The sequence below is a fragment of the Patella vulgata genome, chromosome 8, assembly GCF_932274485.2.
Source record: "Patella vulgata chromosome 8, xgPatVulg1.2, whole genome shotgun sequence".
NCBI lineage: Eukaryota > Metazoa > Mollusca > Gastropoda > Patellidae > Patella > Patella vulgata.
In genome coordinates, this window is record NC_065886.2 from 41411741 (window position 1) to 41437441 (window position 25701).

At 37.7% G+C, this 25701-nt stretch overlaps 1 protein-coding gene across 2 annotated transcripts; it reads right to left on the bottom strand.

The window, feature by feature from the left end:
* Positions 1 to 2502: 2502 nt before the first annotated feature.
* Positions 2503 to 24499, bottom strand: LOC126829817 (uncharacterized). 2 transcript variants are annotated; one of them, XM_050559951.1, is made up of 6 exons: positions 24219 to 24499; positions 13772 to 13919; positions 13399 to 13634; positions 8883 to 8912; positions 5432 to 5485; positions 2503 to 4057 (listed from the first exon to the last, which is right to left on the bottom strand). In XM_050559951.1, the coding sequence occupies exons 1-6, from the start codon at positions 24319 to 24321 to the stop codon at positions 3336 to 3338; spliced, it is 1293 nt and encodes a 430-aa protein (XP_050415908.1). In that variant the 5' UTR covers positions 24322 to 24499; the 3' UTR covers positions 2503 to 3335. The 2 variants fall into 2 exon arrangements, with proteins under 2 accessions (XP_050415908.1, XP_050415909.1); XM_050559952.1 differs by having other exon boundaries at positions 24096 to 24499.
* Positions 24500 to 25701: the final 1202 nt, after the last annotated feature.

A 25701-nucleotide genomic window follows, 5' to 3' on the forward strand; every position in this document is an offset into this window, starting at 1 on the left:
TTAATCTAGATTCAATTTCTTATCCGGCATTGTTGTGTGAAGTAAAGAAAAGCAGATCATATTAGAATTGTGTACTTGATCAGAGAAAGGACACGGTTGACCTTAAAACATAGGTTCAACGCCTTACGTTACTGCACGGACAGGGCCTGAAACCATAAAGTTGCATGTTTGATCCTCGCTATGGTTGTGTGCCAAATCTAAACCCGAATGTAATTGAATGCGGGGTAGGATAATGCTAGGTAATCTAGTGTAACATGAAAATGACATATGTTGCAGAAATCGAGGTCGGAACATCACAGCATATTTTCGTGATGAAATGGTGTTTAACTTCCAACCTGAATGCCCACTTCATTCCTACCCACTGAGTCACCGCGGCTCAATATTTACTATTTAGAACATGTGCACTAGTATTTAGGTGTAGACTACCAATTACATAGAGATTCTCTATAATTGTACCTTCCAAAACTTGTCCAAGAGTGTGGCACTGTCAATTTGATTAAACACAGATCCTATTTCGTTTCGTTTTTTATAGTTAAAAATTTCGTTTTACTTGTCTTCACAACACTAGGATCTGGAAGAGTTGTTATATAACCCGAGTTCTCGTTGACGTGAGGGATTGGCCAATGAAACGGCCTGTTACGGCGAATTCTTTGCATGCAATGCACGGAACTGTAGGTAAACTAATAGAAACGTCCACGTTGATTGATTAATCAATGTCATAGGGTAAACGTCATAGGGTCAAAAGCCTCTCGTACGACCCCTGACGCGACCTTACACTACATCCGTTCAGATCTTCATGCATTGTAGGCCATCGAAAGTATAAAAAACGAAACGAAATATAGATCTGATCAGATTGTGGTACTGTGGAAGGAGTCCTTTGCTAACTCGAAATTTCTCTGTTGAATAACAGTTGTGTTTCCATGGAAAAGAGTTTTGGTCCACGGTTATTATTCGGGAGCTGATCCCTTAAACCGTTTTAGATATCTTTAGGAAACTTTGTATATGCATCAACCTATTCTTATTTGAATATTTTTGAATAGTTACATGGTGTCCGTAATTGAACTCAATTTATGCCCCCTATAACCGGTTATCAACAATTAGGATATTTGGTTGTTGATTACCAGTACATCGAGATTGTCTATCCCTGAGTACTTTTTAAAAACGAGTATCGTCGTCGAAACTTTGCATGTTATTAAACCAGTAATTGTTATTCCATAAATAAAAGAATTATATGATTTTTATTACAATATTGTTTAAGCTATGAAATACCCACATGTTTATCGGCCTAGTTATTTATTTTAAGTTATTAAATCTATATAATGATATTTATATCAAAATAGTCTCCCTCCATTTATGGAAACATGGCGTTCAATATAATCGACGATTTCCGTTTTTGCACTAATAGTTAAAATTTATGGAGTTACCCCCGCGAAGTTCCAGACTTCACCGAAATCAATGGAGTAAAAGTCCCCCAAGAAACATTTATGACTCACCATTATTGATATAGTTATTTACTATAGGACATTTAAAACCATAAATCGACGATTTTAGACAAAAATACTTTGAATACGTCAAGAATGTTGAGAAGTATTTATTACGCATCCATCCAATAAAATTCAAAAGGTTTATTTGTTCTTTGTGTGTATAACAGATGTAAAATGAAGTAGAAACGCATTAAAAATAGAATACTATATTTTGGATGTGGAGGCCAATTAGGGCAGAGATCTATTCTCGAAGTATGATGTAGATGGATCTATGTGTGCAGAATGTTGTTGTCCCGGTGACTGGTTTCTTATTGACGTGGTTAAGGAATCAACATGCCAAAATAAAGGTTACATTATAGAGTTTTTAAAGGTCGTATTCATAGTTCTATTAGAAAAACATCTCTGTCTAGCGTATTTATCCCAATTGATTACTTCTCACTTAAGTAATAGGATACTTAGATAAATAAAGTAATGTTAATTTTGATATATTTGATTACTGAGTTCTCAAAATACTAAATTCCAATAGGATACAGTGCGTACCTTGGGGTCGTTTAAAGATGCATTAGACAAAGAGTCAGTCCTTCTTGCTATAATTAGTTTTAAAATAGAAAATGAAAAATGAATATATTAAATTACCTTATTCTAAACCAAGTTATAACTCTCGGTTGTCAAGTGCCACTATTACGACAAAAAAGAAAGTCTCGATTAGCCACTTTTAAATTAAATAATTAAACGGAGATCGTGTTTCAATCAACTGAAAATTGCGCCCATCCGATGCTCTAGAGTGATGATTATGGGATTGTCATGTTAATAAATGTCTAATTAATAATTTAGATAACATTTGAGGCTAAACGAAAGACCCACAATTGACAGATTTGGTTTTTACATAATGTATCTTTAAAAGTAAAATATTAAACCCCATTTAAAAAATAAACAATGACACAAATTATTAAAGATGTTCATTTATTTACAAAACTCTTAATATAATCTGAATTTTATACGGTAAAATAAGACTGTAACGATTCGCTATATTTAAATACACAGTGCACATAAGTATAGCAGTAAAAATATTCCTGTATACTGTTGTGTTGGAGTTTATTTCCGTAAGATTATTCTGGATTTATTTAATTATCAACTGTCCATCAAAAACAATCATCCATCTTGAAGTTCATCCAATCCTAGAATCCTATAGGCTTAGGTTGATTTGACATGTCACGGTGGCTCAGTGATCAAACAGGTTTAAACCAGGTATCCTAGTACTCTAATATTCTGTGCTTATCGCTTTATAATCTAATGGAAAGAATTCAAAGTAAAATCGTCGTTCAAGATAAAATCTGGGTGGAATAGCGTCTCCGAACATTCCACGTCGACTCTTTGGTCATTAGTTACAAGCAGTGACATGTCCTTGATATGGACCATGACCCAATGACATCGCTTAAATAAGTTTTCCGAATAAGCAGTTCCACATAGAAAAGTGTCGAATTCAGTTATCCTTTGTCAGATGTTTTGGTGATTGTCCTTAAATTTTGAAATTACTAAAATACAATTAAGAACATATTTTTGCCGAACGTTGATTCGTGCTTTTACTTCTTCTGATCGATTTATTTATTTAAAAATGATTACATGACTTGTTTCCCAAAACAGAAAATAAAAACATCTGAAAGATTGTGTAGAAATAAACAGATCACAGAGAAAAATAATTAAGAACTTTGAAAACACCTTCGATAAGTGCACTAACATCTGGCGATAATCTGTATAGTGTGTATCGATATAATGTAAGTCAGAGAGCAACCTATTGGTTGTTATTAAGAATCGGTTGCAATCTACAATATGCTTAAGACCAGCATGTATTCATGATTTACACAAATGAATGGCGTGGACAACCATTTTCTGTACATCAAAAAAAATGATCACTGCTATCACAGTTGAAACCATTATTATCCCGAAACACCCAATAGTAATGGCCGTTGGTCTATGGTCGGCAATACAATTCTTTTTATAAACAGTCTTTGAAAGTACGCCTTTCTGAACAGTTAATTCGCCGACAAGGCTACTGACAATGAGGTTGACTGAAGATGTATGATAATCCACCACAGGGACGTAGCGACACAGCCATGTTTTCGACGAGTCCTCCTCGTACAATGAACTGTTGTCATTGAAGCTGGACATAATCGGTGGTGCTAGAGATGGCGTCTCTGGAGAATTACCGCATAAGTTGCTACTTCCTGCTAGTGGTATTTGGAACACTGTTTTATATACCGTGGATGGTTGTACACTTATCACTGTCTCTGTCACGGAAATTATAACGGTTGCTGGAACGGTTGTAACTACTGCTGTTGGTAATGGCGTCACCGTTTGAAATATCGTATTTACGACAACCGTTGGTTGGTTGGTTATCACTGTTGTGTACATTGTTTGAATGTGTGTTTCCGTAAACGTAACTGTTAAGGATTGAGTAACTACCACTGAAGTAGTTTCTGTTTGCGTTGCCGTCACCGTCTGATTCACCAACTGTATGACACTGCTGTATATGGTCATTGTTTCATAGTGGGTAATGGTGGGCATCCACGTCGCTACAACAAATACAAAAATCCATAAAATTGTAGCAATTTTTTAAAAAATTTGCCTGAAAACATAAATGAAATGAAATGAAATGAAATGAAATGGAGTTTAACGTCCTGCATAATCTTCTGCGAATGGGCTATACTCTGTGCTATGGGGAACACTTATATTGAATTTCAACTGCTAAGGGTTCTTTTACCTGCACGTCAATGTGTACACGGGACCTTGGTTTTTCGACCATCCGAATGACTATGCTATCTGCTCACCACTGACATTTGGGGGGGGGGGGGCACGCCGGAAAATTCGATTGACATTCTCAACCAACACCAGGATCGAAAACGGGATCTTCAGGTTTGAAAGCCAACGTGTTACTCGCAGAGGCACCGCGACTCCCATAAAAGTAAATGGAATTATTTCTCAATCAGTGGTGTGGAGAGTGCGGCACAAAAGTGGGTACGGCACCAGGCATCTATTTCAGGAGGGGAGGGCATTCAATCAAATATAGAATAAAATTAGCTTTCTTCTTTAAATTTGAAATTTGCCCTAATTAATTCATTTAGTTTTTCTGTTTTGACATATTTAAAATGTCTTTATTTCTTACAAGTCCCTACACTTAAGTCTTGGGGGAAAACAATCAAGGAGCTAATCCGGACATCCCCAGACCTCTGCACTCCCAGTTCGCAGTAGACTACTTTAGGGATGGGCGGCGAAATCTGCTATTTTTAACATTGCGGTATTTCAGTATTCACATTGCGATATAACTATATATTGTGGCGATATGCAACATGCTGTTTATTTGTGAAATAATCGCGATATAGACCATAATTATGACCCGGGTATCGTCTTTTTATAATTTGTTTCGTTTTACCGGAATGACAGATCGATATTTAAATGTAGACAGGGTTACGTTAGTCCCTATATGTGAGATTTCGTCTGCACATAAATAAGAAACAAGTATTACCCAGAATAGTAAATAACAACATTTCAATCTCAGAATTAAACACATTTCTTGGCCCATTCATATCACAAGGTCTGTCATTGAGTCAAATGGTGTGGTTTAGATTCGCCGCTTGTACATGACAAGGAGAAGGGTCGCCTGTATAACCTCGTGGGTTTTCTACTGGTCCTAACTCTGCTAAAGGCCCCTACGTTACGCGTGGATGTTAAACCCCGCACCCACCCACTCTCTATCTCTATGACATGAAAAATAGTATCCAGTGTTCTTTATAAAAAAATTTAGCCGCTTCTTCCAAACCGAACCTCGACCAACGAATATTTCCGATTAGCACATAGTCAAAACCATCGGACCAGTTGATAATATACCCTCCCCTTCATGCACAATATATGGTTAAGATAAGGACAATTAATATTAAATATGATCTAACCTCTTTCAGGACATTCTCCAGGGTTTCCTTCTTTATACTGAGATACCAATTTCGCTGAAATACACAAAACAGTATGAAACAAATTCGTAAGATATACAGGATAGTCGAAACAATAAGTGTATTCTATAGAATTGTGTCATGAGTAATTCTCTCCATTGAAGTGTTGTAGCAATATAGTCGTGGCGACATTGTTTTAAATTTATAGACAAAGAATAGAGAAAAAAGATGACTTTATATTTCATTAATTAATATATTTGGCAAATTAATAGTTTTACACATATTCACATATATATAGTGTGCACTTAAATCAACTTCGGGTATAAATGACATATTGTTATATAAAAAAGAGTTAGTTAGCCAAAACATGTGTCTATAAAATACCACAGAGAGCACGTGTGCAAGGAAAAGTACTATTGCGTCATTGGGTTTAATTTAACCAATCATTTTGTTAATTACACAAGTTCGGGGCCACGAACACGCTCTGTTATGCGTGATATACGTGAATGCTATATAAGATATCTATTTGAAACTTTCAAGCAGACTTCCATTAGATTCCAGAGAGGTTCCATCTGAGTTCCTAGACAGCCGCGAGGCTGGCTAGGGTGGAGAAATGGTTTTAGCTAGTATTGTAATCTGTGCTATGGCTGTATACCTGTATTCGGCTATGCTATATAAAATGTAAAAACGAACTGTTGCATTGTTATAACTGAGAAGACAAACGTCTTAAAAAAAACAGTAAGAAGTAAATACACAACGTGAAGCAGAAGCAAATACAGCTAGAGACAAATTCTAGACGATCACAGGCTACAGTAATATGTAGTAAGAAAGATGCATAGGTCGTATGTAGGATGTGGCGACCGATTTCGCCAATTCCCGCTATCCACGTCTGACAAAAGGCCCATGGTTCTACAGTGTGTCCTGTGTATTTCTTTCGGAAAAGCCGCGCTCACTAATACACATTATTCCATAGAATCGTGCCCGGTGTATTTCCATTTGGAAAGTCGCTTAGTAAAAAGTAGTACTTATATTCCAAAGAACTGCATTCCTGTGTATTTCTAGTTTAAATGTTGCTTAATAATAAACAACAATTGTATTCCGTGGAATTGTGTCCTGTGTATTTCTAGTTTAAATGTCGCTTATTAGTAATAAACAACAATTGTATTCCGTGGAATTGTGTCCTGTGAATTTCTAGTTGAAATGTCGCTTATTAGTAATAAACAATAATAGTATCCCTAGATATTCCTATTTCAGTTACATGTACTAAGTGCCATTGAATCAATATAAATTCGAACGAAATAGGCCATTTTAATTTCACATTACGTTTTGCATTCTCAACGACCATGTTTGCGTCACATTTCTAGTATCACATTTTGACACCAATCTCTCTAAAATAACCGCTTGTGTTACGTGACTCGTCAACTTGACATACTTTGGCTACCATTATTTAGATAAACAAATATACATAATTTAGAGTTACAGGCATATAAGAAAAGTCAAATAAATCTGTTCAATTGTAACAAAAGCAAACAAAAATATTTAAAGCTTGCTATCGCTTGATAGACATACATGTACATGATCGATTCTTGTAATGGTATTTCCATTCTTTAGATTTTGTTGAAAACATAAAAATGAGAATCAAAGTCCGTTTATTTTAATGAATAATAACAATCATAACACTAGTACTTATAGACTATATCTGACTAATCAATACTCTTCAGAACTGATGGTTAATTATTGTTCTTCAAGAACATCAAAACTGGACAATGAGTTCTGCAGACAGGAAAGTGCCACTGCACGTTGGGGCTATTTAGAAGGTTAAATTATTGTTCTTCAAGAACATTAGAACTATATTAAGGGGTTTGAATCGGAAACGGCCACTGTGCTTGGGTACTATTCAGAAGAGACATAATAAGTTATCATAGCAATAGTTAAAATCTTAGAAACTGTAATGATCTAAAAGTACCACTTGTTCGTTTAACTGTAACAAAGAACTCATTTTTTCCTAAAACCATTCAACAATTCAATAGTTTAAGTCCGGGTTTAAAATTCACTCTATCTTTATCTGAGTTTAAAACTAATATAAAGACTAACGTCAAACCTCCAAGATTAAGAAACATTGGCAATAGAATATTATCCATTTACCATAATCGTATACGCCACACCTGTAGTGGTCTAAATTATGATCTTAAAATCTAACATCGTTCAAAATCCATACTGTAAATGTGATAATAAAAACATTGAAAATTCTTTTCACTACTTCTTTGATTGCTCAAAATATGTGTTACAACGCCATCACTTACTTGATAAACTTGGCTTTATAGGCCATCTACCACGACCTGAGTTGCATAAAATTTATTTAGATGGTTCTACTCTATTTCCTAAATCTTTTAATATCCATATTTTTCTCACCGTACAAAATTACATTAAAGAAACGAAAAGATTCACATGTAATCTGTAGCTATTATTCTAATTCCCCAGTAGTTTATCACTGTTAATACTCATTGAGCATGTAACGAAATGGACTAATTTATTATCCTAAGGTAGCATGTATATATGTATATAACTATATATTAAATTAAATTTCAGTGGTAATTGTAAATATTTTAGATTATACTGGGAGAAAATTCGTAAATTGTACAATTTGTTCTGATCCCGTTTGTATTATACGCATATACTTACATGTATGTATTTGCAAATAAACTTTATTATATTAAAAAAAATAATAATAATAAATTATGTTTCTTCAAGGGTTTTCGGGCTCGCAATCTGGCTACTCTGTACGATGACTCTGTTCAGAACCTAAGGTTAAGTATTGTTATTTCAGAACATCAGAACACGATTACGGGTTTTGCGGACCAGAAACTGTAGTGTGACCAATAAAGTAAACTTGTATAAAGATCGTGTGAAGAATTTGTTAAGATTTAATTGACAACTGTTTAAACAGTTTGAAGGGATGGGTTATTTTTGCAGTTTGACTGTAAGGGGATGGGGGGGGGGGCTGAATGGTTAGCACGTGGGCGCTGTATCATAAGGTCTGTCATTGAGTCAACTGCTATGGTTTCGATTCCCCGTTATACATGACAAGGTGTAGGGTCGCCTGTCAAACCTCGTGGGTTTACTCAGGGTCCTCGATTTCCTCCCATTGCTAAAGATCTCTACGCGCAAGCGAATTATTGAAATAAAATTGAACCATGTGTTAGTCCCGAAATGTTCTAGATTGTGTCCCATTTCTAAGTGTGTGTTTGCTGTTTGACTGTAAGTAGGGGTGTTTTGTTACGTTTTGCCAGAATTCTATATCATCTCATTCCAACTGGTATGAAGCAATCGGGATACTTGGACTCTTGGAGACATAACAAATCCATGACTATACCAACAACTATTTGTTAACCATTCCAAATATTACTATATTCAGAAACAACAACCAAAATATTACTACCCAAATCCAACAAACCTGTTGCACACGGCTCCTCCGTACAAGTACCTGAAAATAAAACCAAAAATCTATTTTATATTATTTGCTGGGTGTGTTGTAGTAATAAAGACACCCCCTTGCCCGCAGGGAAGACAAACACTTACTGTGTTTTGGAAAGGAAAATAATAACTTACTTTTATTAGAAGGCTGTTCAATATTCTTACGTGCAGTGCACATAAGACGTTTATAGTCTTGTAAAAAAAACAACTTTGAGCATACAATACAGAAATGCTTCTATAAGGATTTGAGCATATCCTTATAGGTATGTGGACATTCGATTGGTCGTCCAGTAAAGGTCAAATATCTTGTATATGTTTAGAAGGGAAGACCAACGATTTTCAACACGGTTTCGATCAATTTTAAATATATATTCAGAAATAATCCCGTCTGTAACATAAGTAAAACAAAATGTTTTTTGTAAACGAGAAATTAATTTCTATTAAAACCGGAAGTGATGTTTGTTCAACGCGCTGTTCTCTATAGTAAACATACAGATTTGGCGTAAACATACAGATTTGGCGTATGTTTAGCACTCTATTATGTTCACGCATTGTCGTTTGGACGAAAATCTGATCAAAAGGACTGTTTATTGACATATTATAAGTACGAAATTATGGTTTTTTTTTTATCGTTTAAAGGAGCCAAACCTCTGTCTCACATAGTTTGTTTGACACCCGACAAGTAACAGATAATTTGAATGCTTGAATGTGTTGTGCGTGCTGACAGTGTTTTTATAAATATTCAAAAAAATATATAAATATCCAAATCAATGTCAACGTCAGACACCAACGCATCTATGAGTCTACAATAATGTCGTATACAGATTCTAGCACAGCCATTCTCAAGAGGAAGTGGAAGAACAAAATGAAAAGTCGTTCACGTCGACATTGTGTGCTAAAATCAAGAAGCTTTAATAAATTACGATAATGACGATTGAAGCCAGTGATGCTATTTTGGTTAACCCAATACATTAAATTAATTGGTTGTGTGGATTAAATAAAAAACGAGAATAACGTAAAACCTAATTATCTCAGAGGAAATTTGTTTTACACAGTGAGAGGCAACACATATATAGATATAAATAATAAATTATTAAGTTATAATAAATCATGCAATTTCTATAAAGTTATAAAATTAAATATATCATCTCAAACAAACAGATACAGAAGATTGTATAGATTTATGACCAAATTAAACTTGTTTTACACGGTGAAAGGCGGCGCATATACAGTTATAATAAATCATGTAATTTCTATAAAGTTACAGAATTAAAAATATCAGCTCAAACCGTGTAGGCTTTATACAACAGATTGTAAAGATTTATGGAAATTTCAATTCACATAATGTATTTCATATCGAATCAAATGATGGCTATATTAAAATACCGTTTTGATAGTGTTTTATAGGTAGGTAGGTAGGCAGGTTAGGCAGTGTTTGCAAAAACAAAAGAAACTAGAAATAGTTGTTAGCACTCGAATCCGGTGAGATTTCCAAACGGGTTATAGGTGTGGGTGTGGCTATTTGCCCTCTGTTCCGAAACAGCCCCCCCCCTCCGCCTCCCAATCTACGTGGGTTCAGTGGGTAAGACGTTGGCTCACTAACATGGAGGTCACGTGCTCGATACCTGCGTTGGTCGAGAAAGTTCGTTGGGATTTTCCAGCGTGATTCCTCCTTGTCAATGGTAGGGGACAACGTATAGTCGTTCAGATGGGACGCACAATTGAGGTCCCGTGTACACATTGGCGTGCATGTAAAAGATCCCTGGACAGTTTGAATTCCATATAAGAGTAGGCCCTAGCGCCGCTGTCCGGGCAAAATTTCCCTCATAGCACACTGTCTGGCGTATGCCCGTCTTCATTATCGCAGTCGGAGCAAAAAAGTAATACGTCAAACCCCATTTCCTTTCATTTCAAAGAACGTACTTGCACCATTTATCAATCCTCATTCTTCGCTGGCTTTAGTCCTCAGTTGGACAGCTAACCAGTTAACGCTGCTGGTGATCGACTTGTATGGCTGGTATCTAATTTCCTCTGATTTCGGTTTCGATCATACTTCCGAATTTATCCCCGGATTAAAATTGTCAGAGGTCCACTGGGTAGTTCAATTCCCTCAGACCAACTGGTTTCGTTGGGCCCATATCGCGGTGAAGAAAAGGTGACCTGACGAGAAAACGATATTCCTGCACCTCACTCATATAGATCGTTTTTCTCCTCAGATTGTGGCCGTTATTTTTTTCAGTGGATACGAAGATGAATTTTAGTAACTTTGAGAAAAAAATATATATGTCAAATTATGTTTTTCCAAGCCCGCCTCTGACCAGAGATGAATAGTAGCTGTACTTATTGCCCTGGCCAAACAAAAAGTGTCGGATTTTGGCATACATTTCTGGAGAAAATGACGAAGTCCATATTTTGGAGATTTTTAGCCATTTCCACCAGGCCGAGATTAAGTGGGATTCTGACCAGACAGCAGCCAAGAGCCCCAATGTTAAAGGTGTCCCCCAAATTAGTTCTAAAAAAATATTTCAGGATTTGATTTATACTCTTCAAAAAAAGTAGGGGATATTGAAATGCAAATACCTATGCAGGTTGTTATATGATAAATAGTCATGGACACTTGACATGCTTTGAGAGTATGTTCACAGATGAAGAACTTATTGCCCCAACAGAACCACTGAGCTGCACATGCGACACGCAATAGCGCCATACACGTGGGAGGGGTTCATTGTCAAATTTGACACTTCAATGAAGGGTTGATGAAAACTGCCGCCTTCTGGTTTATTCTATCCATGTTTGCTTTCCTATCGGTCTTTGCATAAGATTTACTGTTTAGCGTATCTTTGCATTAGTGTGTTACGTTTAATTTGATCGGGAGACGTGTTCGTCGACATCAACGTCAACCGACAACACTGCAAGAATTGGCCGCGGCACTGCAAGAGGAGTGCGTCAGATTGTCCCAAATCGTGACTGAACGCTTGATTAGGAGCATGCCACGACGAATGGCTGAATATCTGAGGATTGGTGGAGCTATTACTCATTATTAAGACAAAAAAACAAAAACGTTCATTTTCACTTTTGACAGTGTATCTCTCTGCGAGTGAAATGTAGCCGTCAGATAAACCGCCTGTTATTAACATACACTGGTTACCTCTAATAAAAACAGCAGTGCATTTCCGCAGTTTTCTATTGTTTCTGAATATCCCCTACTTTTTTGAAGAGTATATTATGGTGTGCCAAAAAAATCTAATTGCATTTGTGTGTGCGACGGACAATGTCCAGAATATGCTTGTTTTTAATGTTGACATTTTCAATTAAGGGACTCATGGAAACTTCCACCGATGACTTACAGATTAGATTGCACAACCGGATTAATATTTCCATAATAATCAAAATGCTTATTTTTCTTTCCTCGTCGTATATCGTTTAAATCTTGTTTCTTGTCCATGTTTACATTTTCAGGAATTAAAACATAATCCCTGAACCAAGTGTCAATGTATAGTATGCCACGGCTCAGATATACGCCAAATCCATATTAGCATGTGCCGCCTCCCTCTAAAGTGCCCCAAGTTTGGGCTGTCTACCCCCGGAGGCCCCAGCACGCCTCTGGGGTTTATTATTTATTAGAGATAAGGGACAATTTATGTGACGTTTCACCCATTTCAAATTAAAGCAATCCGCTTATTTAAATCTGTTTCAATTAAAAACTGAGTACGCCAATCTATCACAAATAGGTTGGTCTACTTTGGTTTTGTAAACACGGCGCACTATATAATAGCTAAATCTGCAGGGCTTTCTTTTGGCTTCAAATGTTAGACATTTATTTAAACGTAAAGTCTATAATCAACTCTCTAGACCATTTTGATGGCCAAGATTTAAATTGATTTGGACACCGGTGTGATCTAAAAGTTTAACGATAATGTGAATAATTGATTCTTAGTCTCGTTTGTCAAGTACAGTTGCTACGATAACAAACGATCTGCGCTACATCTCTAAACAATCATAACTTCGCCCAGAAAAAAAAATAAGTTGGCAGTTCTCACTATAATAGTTAAAAACTAGATAATGTAAAGGCAATTTGTTGAAAATTTTATTCAAATTGATCCACTATGAACCGAGAACTAAGTGATTGAAATTTCCGCCTAGCCTCGATCATCATTACTAAAGTCAGTACGATAAACAGCATAGTCTCGATTATCCCTTTAATTATTAAATCGTGAAGGAAAGTTATGCAGTAAATCGGCTTATAATCCACTAAACATCACAGGCTAGTGATGCGATCTAGAGTTGATTATGGTCTGGATAGGTTAATTAATGTCTAATTAATAATTTAGATAACATTTCAGGCCTAAAGAAAGGCCTGCAATAGACAGATTTAACTGTTGCATAATGTATGTTTAATATATTCATTTTTCGTTATCTATTTTAAAATTATTATAGCAAGAACTATCAGTTCTTTATCTAGATCTTACGTAACGCATCTTTAATGGCATATTTACCCATGACTTGTTGACAGATAAAATATTCCACATTCTGACATACATCTAGAATAAGTAGACCACCTTCAATCTGAAAACAAAGTCTCTCTGCAGTATAGGTTGTAGCATGCGACGCGGTCGTTAAGAGCTCGGTAGCTATTTCACTAGCATTCGGACAGAAGTAATCATCCCATAATAAAATGTCTTCTGAATACCAGTAAAGACCGATCCAGGCATCACGATTCGAGTCAGTAAACCTACAAGAAACCACAAGAACATGAAACATTTCCCTGATGCGGAAACTGATATTTTGACTCAATTTGAAACATTCGTTGACGTTGCTCGAAAATATTTTAAGAATATAGATAGGTTTCAATTTGTTTCTTGTACTTACTTTAGTTTCCATTCATTTGCTATGAAACTATTTACTGTATCTAACGTATCCTTGTCAGTAATCGTTGCTAGGGTTCCACCATTTAAACGACAAATCATTCGAGCTTTCCAAAACTGAACTTTATCTGTAAACAATGTGTATTCCACTGCTGAAATAGAACATGCATACCATGTCTTGTTAGATAAATAATAACATAATCTTTTAGCTATATAAACATTTTAAATAAATGACATATGTTCCAGAAAGATTAGGCACATTGTTTCTGGTTAAAGACACCATTGTCGCGGTTTGAATAGGAACTCGGTTTGACTAGATTTCTAGTTTAATTAGGTTCCTGGTTTAACCCGGGTTTAACTAGATAACCAGTTTAGCTAGGTTCCCGGTTTAACTTGGGACCTGGTTAGGCTATATTCCCGAGTTAACTCGGTATCCAGTTTGGCTAGATTCCCGGTTTAACTTGGTACCCGGTTTGATTAGGTTCCTTAAATAGTCAAAAATTTAGATAGGCCTATGGTTTTAACTCTAATTATGTCCCTAACCCTAAACAGTTAGCTTCTATTAGCACCCATTTAACCTCCGTGGCCAAAACAGTGCAGAAACATCATCGCTTGACAAAGGATAACACTCCCAAATATTTTTTTATGTAACTTTATTTTTATATGTGTTAAGAGTTTTAAATTGAACGATTGGTATTACACCATATACTGCACTGTGTAATCAATAAACACTAAAGTTCAAACCACCTAAACAGTCGGAGCCATGGTGGCTAGGTGGGTAAGACGCTGGCTCGCTAGTCTGGAGGTCGGCTGTTCGATCCCAGCGTTGGCCGAGTCAGTTCATCGGGATTATTCCGACGTGGTATCCCCTTGTCAGTGGTGCAGAAAGGAGGGCCTAACAAGGACAGCTGTCTAGCCCTTCGGATGAGACGAAGACAAAAACCCGAGATCCCGTGTATACATTGACATGCACGTAAAAGATAGTGCCGCTGCTCGGGCAAAATTTCCCTAATATGCTCAGTATAGGAGCAGAACAGTAGGACGTTAAACCCCATTTCATTTCACCTAAAATGTCATTATCGCCAGCCATCCTAAAAACTCATCCCTTCAGCCACAATCACAAAAACCAAATCTCAAAAGACGGAAAACATAACAAGAAAAGTGATAAATTCTCGTGTTGTGTCATAATGAATCTCACAGACTATATCTCGGCGGCAGAAAATCAGTTAAGTAACACTAAGCAAATTAACCGCAAATGTAAGTCATAACAGCATAGATTTCCTTGACACCACCGTATTTATAAGAGCAGACAAAAACAACAGGTCAATGAGAAACGAAAGTATTTTTTAAAGAAACCGACATACATCAAATACTGTTGAGCTCTTTCAAATGGGAGTTGGGGGATGGCCAAATGGTTAGCGCGTGTGCGTTGCATCATAAGGTCTGTCATTGAGTCAACTGGCGTGGTATGGATTCCCTGGTTGTACGTGATAAGGGGTAGAGTGGCCTGTCTAACCTCGTGGGTTTTTCTGGGTCTTCCGGTTTCCTCCCACTGCTGATGACCCCCTGCACGCAAGCGAATGATTGAAATAAAATAGAACCATATGCTAGTTCCGAAATGACCTCTGGCACAATAAATCACAGATCCTTCGTTTTCATAGGATATGTACACAGAAGGACGACATTGAATCTGCGTGTAGTCTAGTCTTTCGCAGACTAAGGGAAAGGGGATACTCTTAACAATGTCTTCGGCGCATAAAAAACAATACTCTAGCTGAAATTGCCGTCAAAGAAACAAATAATATACAATTAACATCTAAAACTAAAAGTTGTGGCCATCCGAGATGTCAGACATGCAAAATCATATACATATACCATCACTTTTAAAATATCTGGTACACAATTCCCAATATTAGACCACTAACTTTAGTGCAGCAGTTCAAACATAATTTACCCACTTTCCTGTAGAAAATGTGACAAACAGTACGTAGGAGAGATCAAAAATGCACTCAGGGAAAGAATTAACAGTCACCGGTCAGACATAGTTACCAAAATAGACAAACCCGTCTCAAATCACTCCAACCAACCAAATCATGACATTTCTGATCTCATTGTCACGCCCATAGGAAGAAAATAAAACATTTAGGTTAACGAGAAAAAAACCCTGGATTGACAAATGGAAAACAACAGCCCCCTAGGTTTGAATATTCATACGGCTAGCTAGCACCATAGCCCCCCTTTTAGTCCCATTTAGCGCAACAGCAGCAACCGAATCCAAAATCATCAAAAAACATTACACTGATCTCCAGGAAATTCACCTAAAAATCTTCACACAGAAACTTATAATTGCATAAATAAAAAAAATAAAATCTGAACAACATCTTAGTGCACAGTAAATTAGACTAAGACCAAACCTTATCCTAAAGTAGAGTCAAGAATATATCGAACCCTAGTTCTAACCCTTAGTAAATAAAAACAATTAGATGTAAGAATCCCTAGCCCTAACCCGGGGATAGTGGAACAAAAACATTGTTAGTAGGAAACACACTAATGTGGTTCTCACCCGAGAGCCCCAAATTTATTCCTTTTACTTCAGAAACACAATTACCAGAAAACCACAAGAAAGTTCTTCAGCACCAGCAGCAACCAAAACAGCGAATCCAACTTTGTATCTAAATTTCATGTATCTTCCGTATTTTTATGAAAACTAGGAAATATCAAGGACTAAGTTTTCATCATCCTAGGTCAGTGCTTATGTGGAAACCTAAACTCTCCCCGAAATTCTTAAACCTAAACAGTTAGCTCCTATTAGCACCCACTTAACCTTCGAGGCCGAAACGTCTGTCGTTGCCGAAACGTCTGTCTACCAAACAAAAATACACAATGCAGAAACATAAATAAATAACATTTATAAAGATGATAAATTAATAATAAACTATTTACTATATCTAAAAACACGAATTAACAAACACGTAATGCTAATTACAAAAACAACACATGACATGTTCTATTTACTGAAATCAAAGGCGTCAGTAAAGATAAACAAATGAAAACGCCTACTCGACACAAACTAGGGTATTCCGTGCCAAACCTAATTTTGATAATTGCCTTTTATAATGATAAAACGGATTAATAAATCCGCGTGGCATTCATAATTTGTTTGAGTCGGAGGAAGCTGATATTCTTAATTTCCTAATCACGGGAAAAGTTATTAAGCTGGAATCAAAATAATGCAATGAAGCGGATATTGACAGTATATTGAGTTTATGATTAACGTTCGTTTGTTGTTTTATTGTATACAGCGGATCTATTAATCCAGATCTTATCCACCGTTAGCATGTGCATTTATAAAAAACCTTTACAGGAAATCTTTACAGTTGCTTAGCGTTACAAAATAACACCAAACACTTTTCTATGATCAATTTATTTATTTCGTGTCTGTTTTAAAAAAGAGGTGATAAAACATGAAGATCTAATTACTCCTGTAACAATTCATTTTTTCTATCATTCCATTTTAAAGAAATGAAATGAAATGAAATGGGGTTATGTCCCGACTGAGCTAATGAAGACGGGAATACGCCATACATTGTGCTACGGGGGACATTTTTCCCGGATAGCTGCACTACGGCCTACTCTTAGATCGATTTCCAACTGCCAATGGATCTTTTACGTGCACACCAATGTGTACACGGGACCTCGGTATTTTGTCACATCCGAACGAATATCTGTTGTCAATTGCCAGGCCCTTCGTCCTACGCCACTGACAAGGGGGAACCCCAACGGAAAACCGTGGCCGAATTCCGTGGTTTAACACTTTTTTCTGTTAATCGATGGCTTTTTTTTGGGGGGGGGGGGAAATTGTGTTAAAAGTATAAATTATTTCTTCAAATTACGTGTTTTATGTATTTTTATGGAATATTCAGTATTAAACAGGAAATTTCCGTGAAATTTAGGGATAAAATGTTTCATTCCCTTCTATAATGGACTTAATTCTGTTATTTTACGGAATAAACGGTGAAATGACAAGGAATTTCCGTGAAATTTAGAGATAAAATATTTTATTCCATTCCATAATGGACTGTGTATAATTGTATTATGGTAATCAAGCATGCTTAAATACGGATAGTATAACCGATTGGCCAGTGTAAGTCGGTTTGCTTCTATGGCAGAGTTTACATACCAGCTAATTGGTAGTACCGTAAGCCTTTAACTGGTCCAAACACTGACGAGTAGCGGTTTGCGATACCTTGCGCTCGTCTTTCGGTTAGAATATTCTGTATTCTTATATTAACAGAAAGAGGTTGCGCGTAGAGATTGTCTGTGATATCACTTCGGTGGAAGCGGTTGTTAAGTATTGTTTAATGGTTGAGAGCGAAACATTAAGTAATATATCGTAACAACAAGAGAGCTGTAGGTCCGAGTATTTTTACAATATATTACGCAATGTCTTAATATAAAACGACTTAAAAATACAGAAACCCCGCACGTGCTTTTACAGTGAAATACGTCACGCGATTCCAATATTTCACTAGTATAAATAATGTACGATTACTGTTGCGAACGATGTATGAGAAATCCCGAAATGGATTCTCAGACTGGGCCCATAAATAGCAGACTCATGGCTTCGAGTTACGATGGGTGAAAAAAAAGAACAAAAACGATGTTGATGGTACGAACTCTGTAGTGCATCTCACGTGCTTTATTTTGGACTACATTTATATTATTGCATGCTTGTATTAATACGCCAGTAGACGTAATTAACCAAGCACTCTTCACAGCTGAAGGGAGTTTATTTCTAACACATCCCCCTCCAGGATGTAACATACAATGGCACATCCTAAAACACAGATTCCGAAGCACATTACAGATTCACGAAATACGATATAATTGAACATTCCCGAACGACGATAGACGATATAACTAACACTACTTTAAATAGCGAACTATATAATATACACATCACTATTTCGATGTACACTTTGCGATGAATTCAACGATGAAACACTTTCGATGAACTTTACGATGACTCCAACGATGAAACACTTTGAAACAGCTGCATTTCCACATGGATAATAAGCACACCATATAACGATAGACACGAACAACGGATTTCGAACGATGACGATATATAACTAAGCACATTATCGATAGCCACTTCTTCACACTACACCTAGGTATCTAAGCTTCCAACGGACACAGACGATGTATCGGCCTTTTAAGTATATTATCGCCGACTTTGACGTCAACTACTCTAACACGATTGTCAATTCCAGGATACGACTTTACTATACGACCTAAGGGCCATTTTCCCCTTGGGGAAAGTGGGTCTACAACTAGTACTAAGTCACCCTCCAATAAGTCCTTATAGGGGGTTTGCCATTTCGAACGATTATTTAATGTGGGTAAGAACTCTCGTAGCCAGCGTTTCCAAAAAGAGCTAACCAAATTTTGAACCATGCGCCAACGATTACGTGGATTAAAACGAACGCCATCGATTAATTTGGACGACACTAATTGGTCACCTGTTCGGCCAAAAAAAAATGATTTGGCGTGAGAACCGATTCGTCCTTCGGGGCATCACCTTGATAACAGAGGGGCCGAGAATTTAGTAATCCCTCTGCATGAATAAAAACGGTCATCAATTCTTCATCATTTGCATCCGCATCGCCTAATACGGACTTTATAGCTCTTTTAGCCGACTTTATAAGAGCCTCGAACACGCCTCCAAAATGGGGAGCCGCCGGGGGGTTAAATCTCCACTCGATGCCCTTAGTACCGAGATCACTTCCAATCCTTGAATTGTCCAACTTAAACAAATTCCCAAGTTCTCGATTTGCTCCCACAAAGTTAGTCCCATTGTCGCTCAAAACGAAATTCGGTTTTCCTCTCCTGCTAACGAAACGATCGAGAGCCAGCAAAAATGAATGACTATCGAGTCCCCAGGCCATTTCCAAATGAACTGCCCTAGACGACAAGCATGTAAACAAACATAAGTACCGTTTCGTCCTAACTTTACCCCGTCCCTGTTTTGTTACAAAAGGGCCTGCGAAATCAACACCAACTTCCGAAAATGCATGTGAGGGGGAACCTATTCGACACAAAGGAAGCGGTGCCATTAATTGCTTAGCCGGCTTACATTTTCTCCTTCGACACTCAGGACAATGATGCTCTACGGATTTGATCACTTGTCTAACGCGCAAAATCCAATACTCTTCTCGAATTTTACTGATACAATGAGAAGTTTCTAAATCGTGGTTTCCTTCAACATGAATGTGCGTTGCAATTAATCGCGTCACATCGTGGTTTCGTGGTAGTATTACAGGAAATCTCGATTCATACGAAATGTGATCGGCTTGTCTCAAACGACCGTCCAAACAGAATACACCATCTTCATCGAGACAAGGATTTAACGACGCTAAAGGAGAACGACTGTCAACCTGTTTATTTGAACGAATAAAGTGTAGTTCACTTGGGAAACAATCATTTTGCGCGACTTTATGCCAATAAGTCTTTGAGGCTGACAACTCGTTTGTTGTCAAATATTCTTGAAAACATCCATCTTGATGCGAAATACGAATGTTCTTAATGAAGCGAAAAATCCAACTAGTTATTCGCAACAATTTAATCCAGCTTGAATATCTAGAAGTCTCTAATCTACCAAGATCGCGCGGTGGAGCCGCGACAAGGAATGACTTCTGAGCTGAACGAAGCTCCAATAAAGCATCTTCAGACGGATTAGAGCTTGTATCATTAGCGAGGGGCCAATTCTCCGACGACTGACTAAGAAATAAAGGTCCATGCCACCACAAGTCACACTTCGATAAAGCGGAAGCCGATAATCCCCGTGTGGCTGGGTCGCTAGCATTCGATTTAGTGTCAACATAATGCCACTGAGAGGGTTCAGACATAGAATGAATTTCGCCAACACGGTTTGACACAAACGGCTTGTATTTCCTCGATTCTCCCTTTATCCAAAACAGAACATTTTGGCTATCAGTCCAGTAAATAACTGCCGAACTGGAAACATTAAGCACCCGACAGATAGTTTGTGCGAGTCTTAAACCCAATACTGCTCCCGATAGTTCTAGTTTGGGAATAGTGATTGATTTTAGGGGGGCGACGCGAGTTTTAGAAGCCACCAAGTTCGAAGAACAGGACTGATCGGCGTATTCACAATGAAGATAAACAGCTGCGGCATAAGCAGAGGAGGACGCGTCAACGAACGTGTGGATGGTCTTGCGGATAATCTCTTTATTACTGACTAGACATCTAGCAATACTGATTCCTTCGAGAAGCGCTAGTTCACTCAACCAGTTATTCCATTGGCTTGATAGATCTAACGGCAGGGGTTCATCCCAACTAAGTCCTTTTACCCACGTTTCTTGAATTCCTATTTTAGCGCGAACCGTAAAAGGTGCTAGCAAATTAAGAGGGTCGAACAGTTTTGCAGTTTTACTAACGACAATCCGTTTTGTCAAAACGTCAATGAGAATAGGATCTATTTTGAAGATAAAACAGTCAGTCACTGTGTCCCATAAAACCAGACCAGAAGGATCAGCGATCTCCAAACTACCGATTCGATCATTGCTTGGAATTTCGGACAATACATCAACCGAATTCGATATCCATTTGCAAATGTGAAAACCTCCCAAAGCGAGTAATTCCGATACTTCACGCCTGAGACGGGTTGCTTCTTTAACTGAATCCGCACTATCCAGTAAATCGTCTACATACATAGACTCCAGAATAGACGAAGCACCATTTGGATATTTCGAAGTATGCGACATTGCATGTTCTCTTAATACAAGTTGTGACAAATAAGGCGACGATGCATTCCAGAAACCGAGTCTTTGATATTCATAAATTCGAACTGACTGATGGGGATTCGTGTCTCTCCAAAGAAATCACATTTCACCGATATCAGCTGCAATCGCGATCGATTTACTCCTAAATCTGACAAGGATGTCTATTAATCCCCTTTGAAGTTTTGGGCCAGCATGTATGCAATCATTTAAAGATTTACCGTTAATCTTTGCTGCGGCGTCCAAAACAATCCTTACTTGCGTAGTTGTCTTATCAAGGCGTACGACAGGGAAGTGGGGAATATACCAAACATTTTTCTCGTAATAATCCGAGGGGAATACCTCTTTAATGTAACCCTTCTGTTCATAGTCGCGAATGATCCGACTATATTGTGATGAAACAAGGGGTCGGTTTGCCAAAGATCGCTCTAAATTCCGCAAACGAGAGAGCGCTAGATCGTAATTATTCAAGATAACTGGTTCATTCCGTTTCCAAGGTATTGCAATTTCGTAACGATCACCTGTAAATTTTAAAGATGATATAGATTGTTCTACAACTTGCTTGTCGATCGACGAAATAACAGCGGAATCGTTACTAATTCCCGATGTATCAAGTTCCCACATATTGCGCAATAAAGTGTTTGTATCATCTTGTACAAAGAATGTTCGAACAAAGTGATTCGATGATTGTCTACACGAGTCCAGTTCAAACAAGGGACCTATACATGTCCATCCCAACGGCGTAAGTCTTGCGATGGGCTCTCCAGGTCTACCACTAATTTCGGTGAGCGCGCGATGTACATCAGATACATTAAGTCCTAATAATAAATCGACGTGGACTCTACCACCAACACGAGGAAAGTCAATATCATGCAAGTGGGGCCAATTATGTACATATTTATTCCAGTCTATCATTTGCAAGTCATCGGTAACGTTTGCAACCGTAAAAGCGTCAAGTTTGAGACTAGTCTGTCCATCAGGACTAGTGATAGTGAAGCTAACTTTAGAACTTTTTAAACAATCGCGTTTACCACCCAACACAGAAACATTCAAATAGGAAACTGGCCCTTTAAGTCCCAATTCCGATGCAACAGATTCACTAACATAAGAGTCGGTTGAACACTCGTCCAACAAGGCGTTCAGCTGGAGCGTACGATGTCCGGTGTTAATAACCGGGATTATGCGCATTCCCACGTGATCTCCAGAGGTGGCCATATTTGTTCGTGGCCATCGACGATCGGCTCCCGAATTGAGAAACGGTGGCACAACTGGATATCCCCCTCCGTGCAAAAGAGTATGATGAGACCGGGGACAATTGTCTATTCCACGGGGACAATTGTCTATTCCACAGCGACGAGAGTTCTTGCAATCGCGCCCTTCTTGACTTGGACTTAGACATCGAAAACATAAAGACTTATCCTTTGCAACTTGCCATCTCCGGTCAACAGAAAGCGATCGAAAGTCTGGACAATCGAAGAGTCGGTGATTGTTAGTACACAAGTCGCATTTCGGCCGGCTGTTAGTTGTATATGCGCGATTCTTTTTGTAAGCGTTACCGGTACCACCTTGATTGAGACTGGTCTTAGGGGCGTAGAAACCGTCAACCTCTTCAAGGGCTTCAATCCTAAACTTAACCTCTAAAGCCAACCATGCGTGAAGATTAACAAGACTTTCAGTTTTCTTTTCTATAGAGACCCAACGCTTAAAGTTTGCGATGTTCATTGGCGACAATTTTGACTTCGCAACAGAATAAAACATTGAGTTTTCTTCGAATTGGCGAGTTTGGCGAATATAGTCTAAATGTAGCAGAACAGTACGACGATGACCACCGTATTTTTCTTCCGAGTCTTTTCTTAGCGGACGCGTAACCCAAAGACGACGCTGAAAAACCTTCAATAGCCCTTAAAGCATCACCCTGTAGGTACTGTCTAAGCTGAAGCATTTTGTAACCATCACTACACGCAACCCTATCGATGCAATGTTCAAACGCGTCCTTAAAAAGTGGATAGTCTCTTTTATTGCCACCAAATCTTGGAATAGAAACGCGTTTCAACTGATTATGCATATCGCTATCTATCGAATACGGCTCACGGGATCGAGCAGTTATAGAATTATTTTGACTCTGTTGAATATTATCTGGGATGGGCTGCTCGTTTTCAGTCACAGAACTATTCTGAGGGAATTCTACATTTTCTCTAGGCGACGGATTATTCGACGATGATTGACGCGTTGTGTCTATCTCACTCGATTTTGACTTGATCAGAGCTAATGTACTAGATACAGTTTCTGTAAATCTTGGATCATCTTGTATCGCATCCAGTTCATCACCGTACCTATCTGGATCAAGCTCGCATAGCGACAACAAAACATTGATAACATCTTCTTGTGTTTTCAAGACCTGGTCAACACCACTTTTCAATTGTTCTAAGTTCGCGGTTTCTGAACATAGTAAACTAGTTAAATAAGACTTAGCTTTAGTGAAAAAAGTTTTCAGCAAACGTTGTTGTTTTAATACTTCTGACTTACGATCAGCTGGAGTTTCCTGTTGGTCACGATCGTGTATTTCTGCATCGATGATACCTGATCCATCACGTTCAGACATTCTATTGATTGTTGAAAACTTGATAAAAAATTAAATAATTATCAAACCTGGTCTAGGAAGATGACTGTCCTTGGATGACATTCTGGCGATTTGGTGGTCATGCACGTGGAGCTCGATGTAAACAGCAACCATGGAGTTCAGTTGTACCATATTATCATTCAGATTTCATATTTTCCACACAGTAAAACCACGCTCTGCTACCAGATTTATGTTGCGAACGATGTATGAGAAATCACGAAATGGATTCTCAGGCTGGGCCCATAAATAGCAGACTCATGGCTTCGAGTTACGATGGGTGAAAAAAAAGAACAAAAACGATGTTGATGGTACGAACTCTGTAGTGCATCTCACGGGCTTTATTTTGAACTACATTTTTATTATTGCATGCTTGTATTAATACGCCAGTAGACGTAATTAACCAGTCACTCTTCACAGCTGAAGGGAGTTTATTTCTAACAATTACCATGTTGCCCGTACGATTATTTGAAATAATGGTACGCCAACATCAAAGGGTGACGCCACATCTGTATTTTAAATGAAGCTATTTCACACTCGCGTATAAACTCAATGGTTAATTCAATGAAATTTTTATCACTTTCATGCACAGAAACAATAATTACCAGGATTTATTTTCCTGTATTTGAAAATGGAATTTATGTTATTTGAAGGAATTTCTGTAAATTACAGGAAAAACAAATACGGATAAAATTTTCCTCGTAATTTTTGTTTCCGGAATTTTTTACGTTTTTTCACGGATTTTTTGTTAAAGTGTACGTGACAAGGCGTGGGGTCGCCTGTCCAACCTCGTGGATTTTCTTCGGGTCCTTCGGTTTCCTCTCACTGCTAAAAACCCCTACGCGGAAGCGAATTTTTGAAATATTTGTTAGTCCAGAAATGCCCCACAGATCACTCTCTCTTTCTCTGCACAGCATACCACCGTCGACGAAGTGTCGGTTCAGAAAAAAAAAACCACGACAAAATATAGATCTCGGCGACAAAAATTCCATCATGGGTGGAGGCCTGTAGCATTGGACTTCTTGACTGTATATAAAACAACGCAACAAAAAATCAGGTATTTTACTTTCTTATCAACACTATACTACCCCCCCCCCCATATTTTATTATTTTGATCAAGTTACCAACAAAAGTGTGTGTTGATTGAACTTACCATCTAGAGCTAATGTAAAATACAGGAAAACGTACCATCTAAAGCTAATGTAGAATTTAGAAATCTTACCATCTAGAGCTATAAATGTAGGACATAGAAAACTTACCATCCAGAGATAATATAGAAAAGATCTACAGCTATGGTAGAATACAGGTAAACTTACCACCCAGAGATAATGTAGAACATAGAAAACTTACCATCTAGGGATAATGTAGAACATATAAAACTTACCATCCAGAGCTAATGCAGAACATAGAAAACTTACAGGGATAATGTAGAACATATAAAACTTACCATCCAGAGTTAATGTAGAACATAGAAAACTTACAGGGATAATGTAGAACATATAAAACTTACCATCC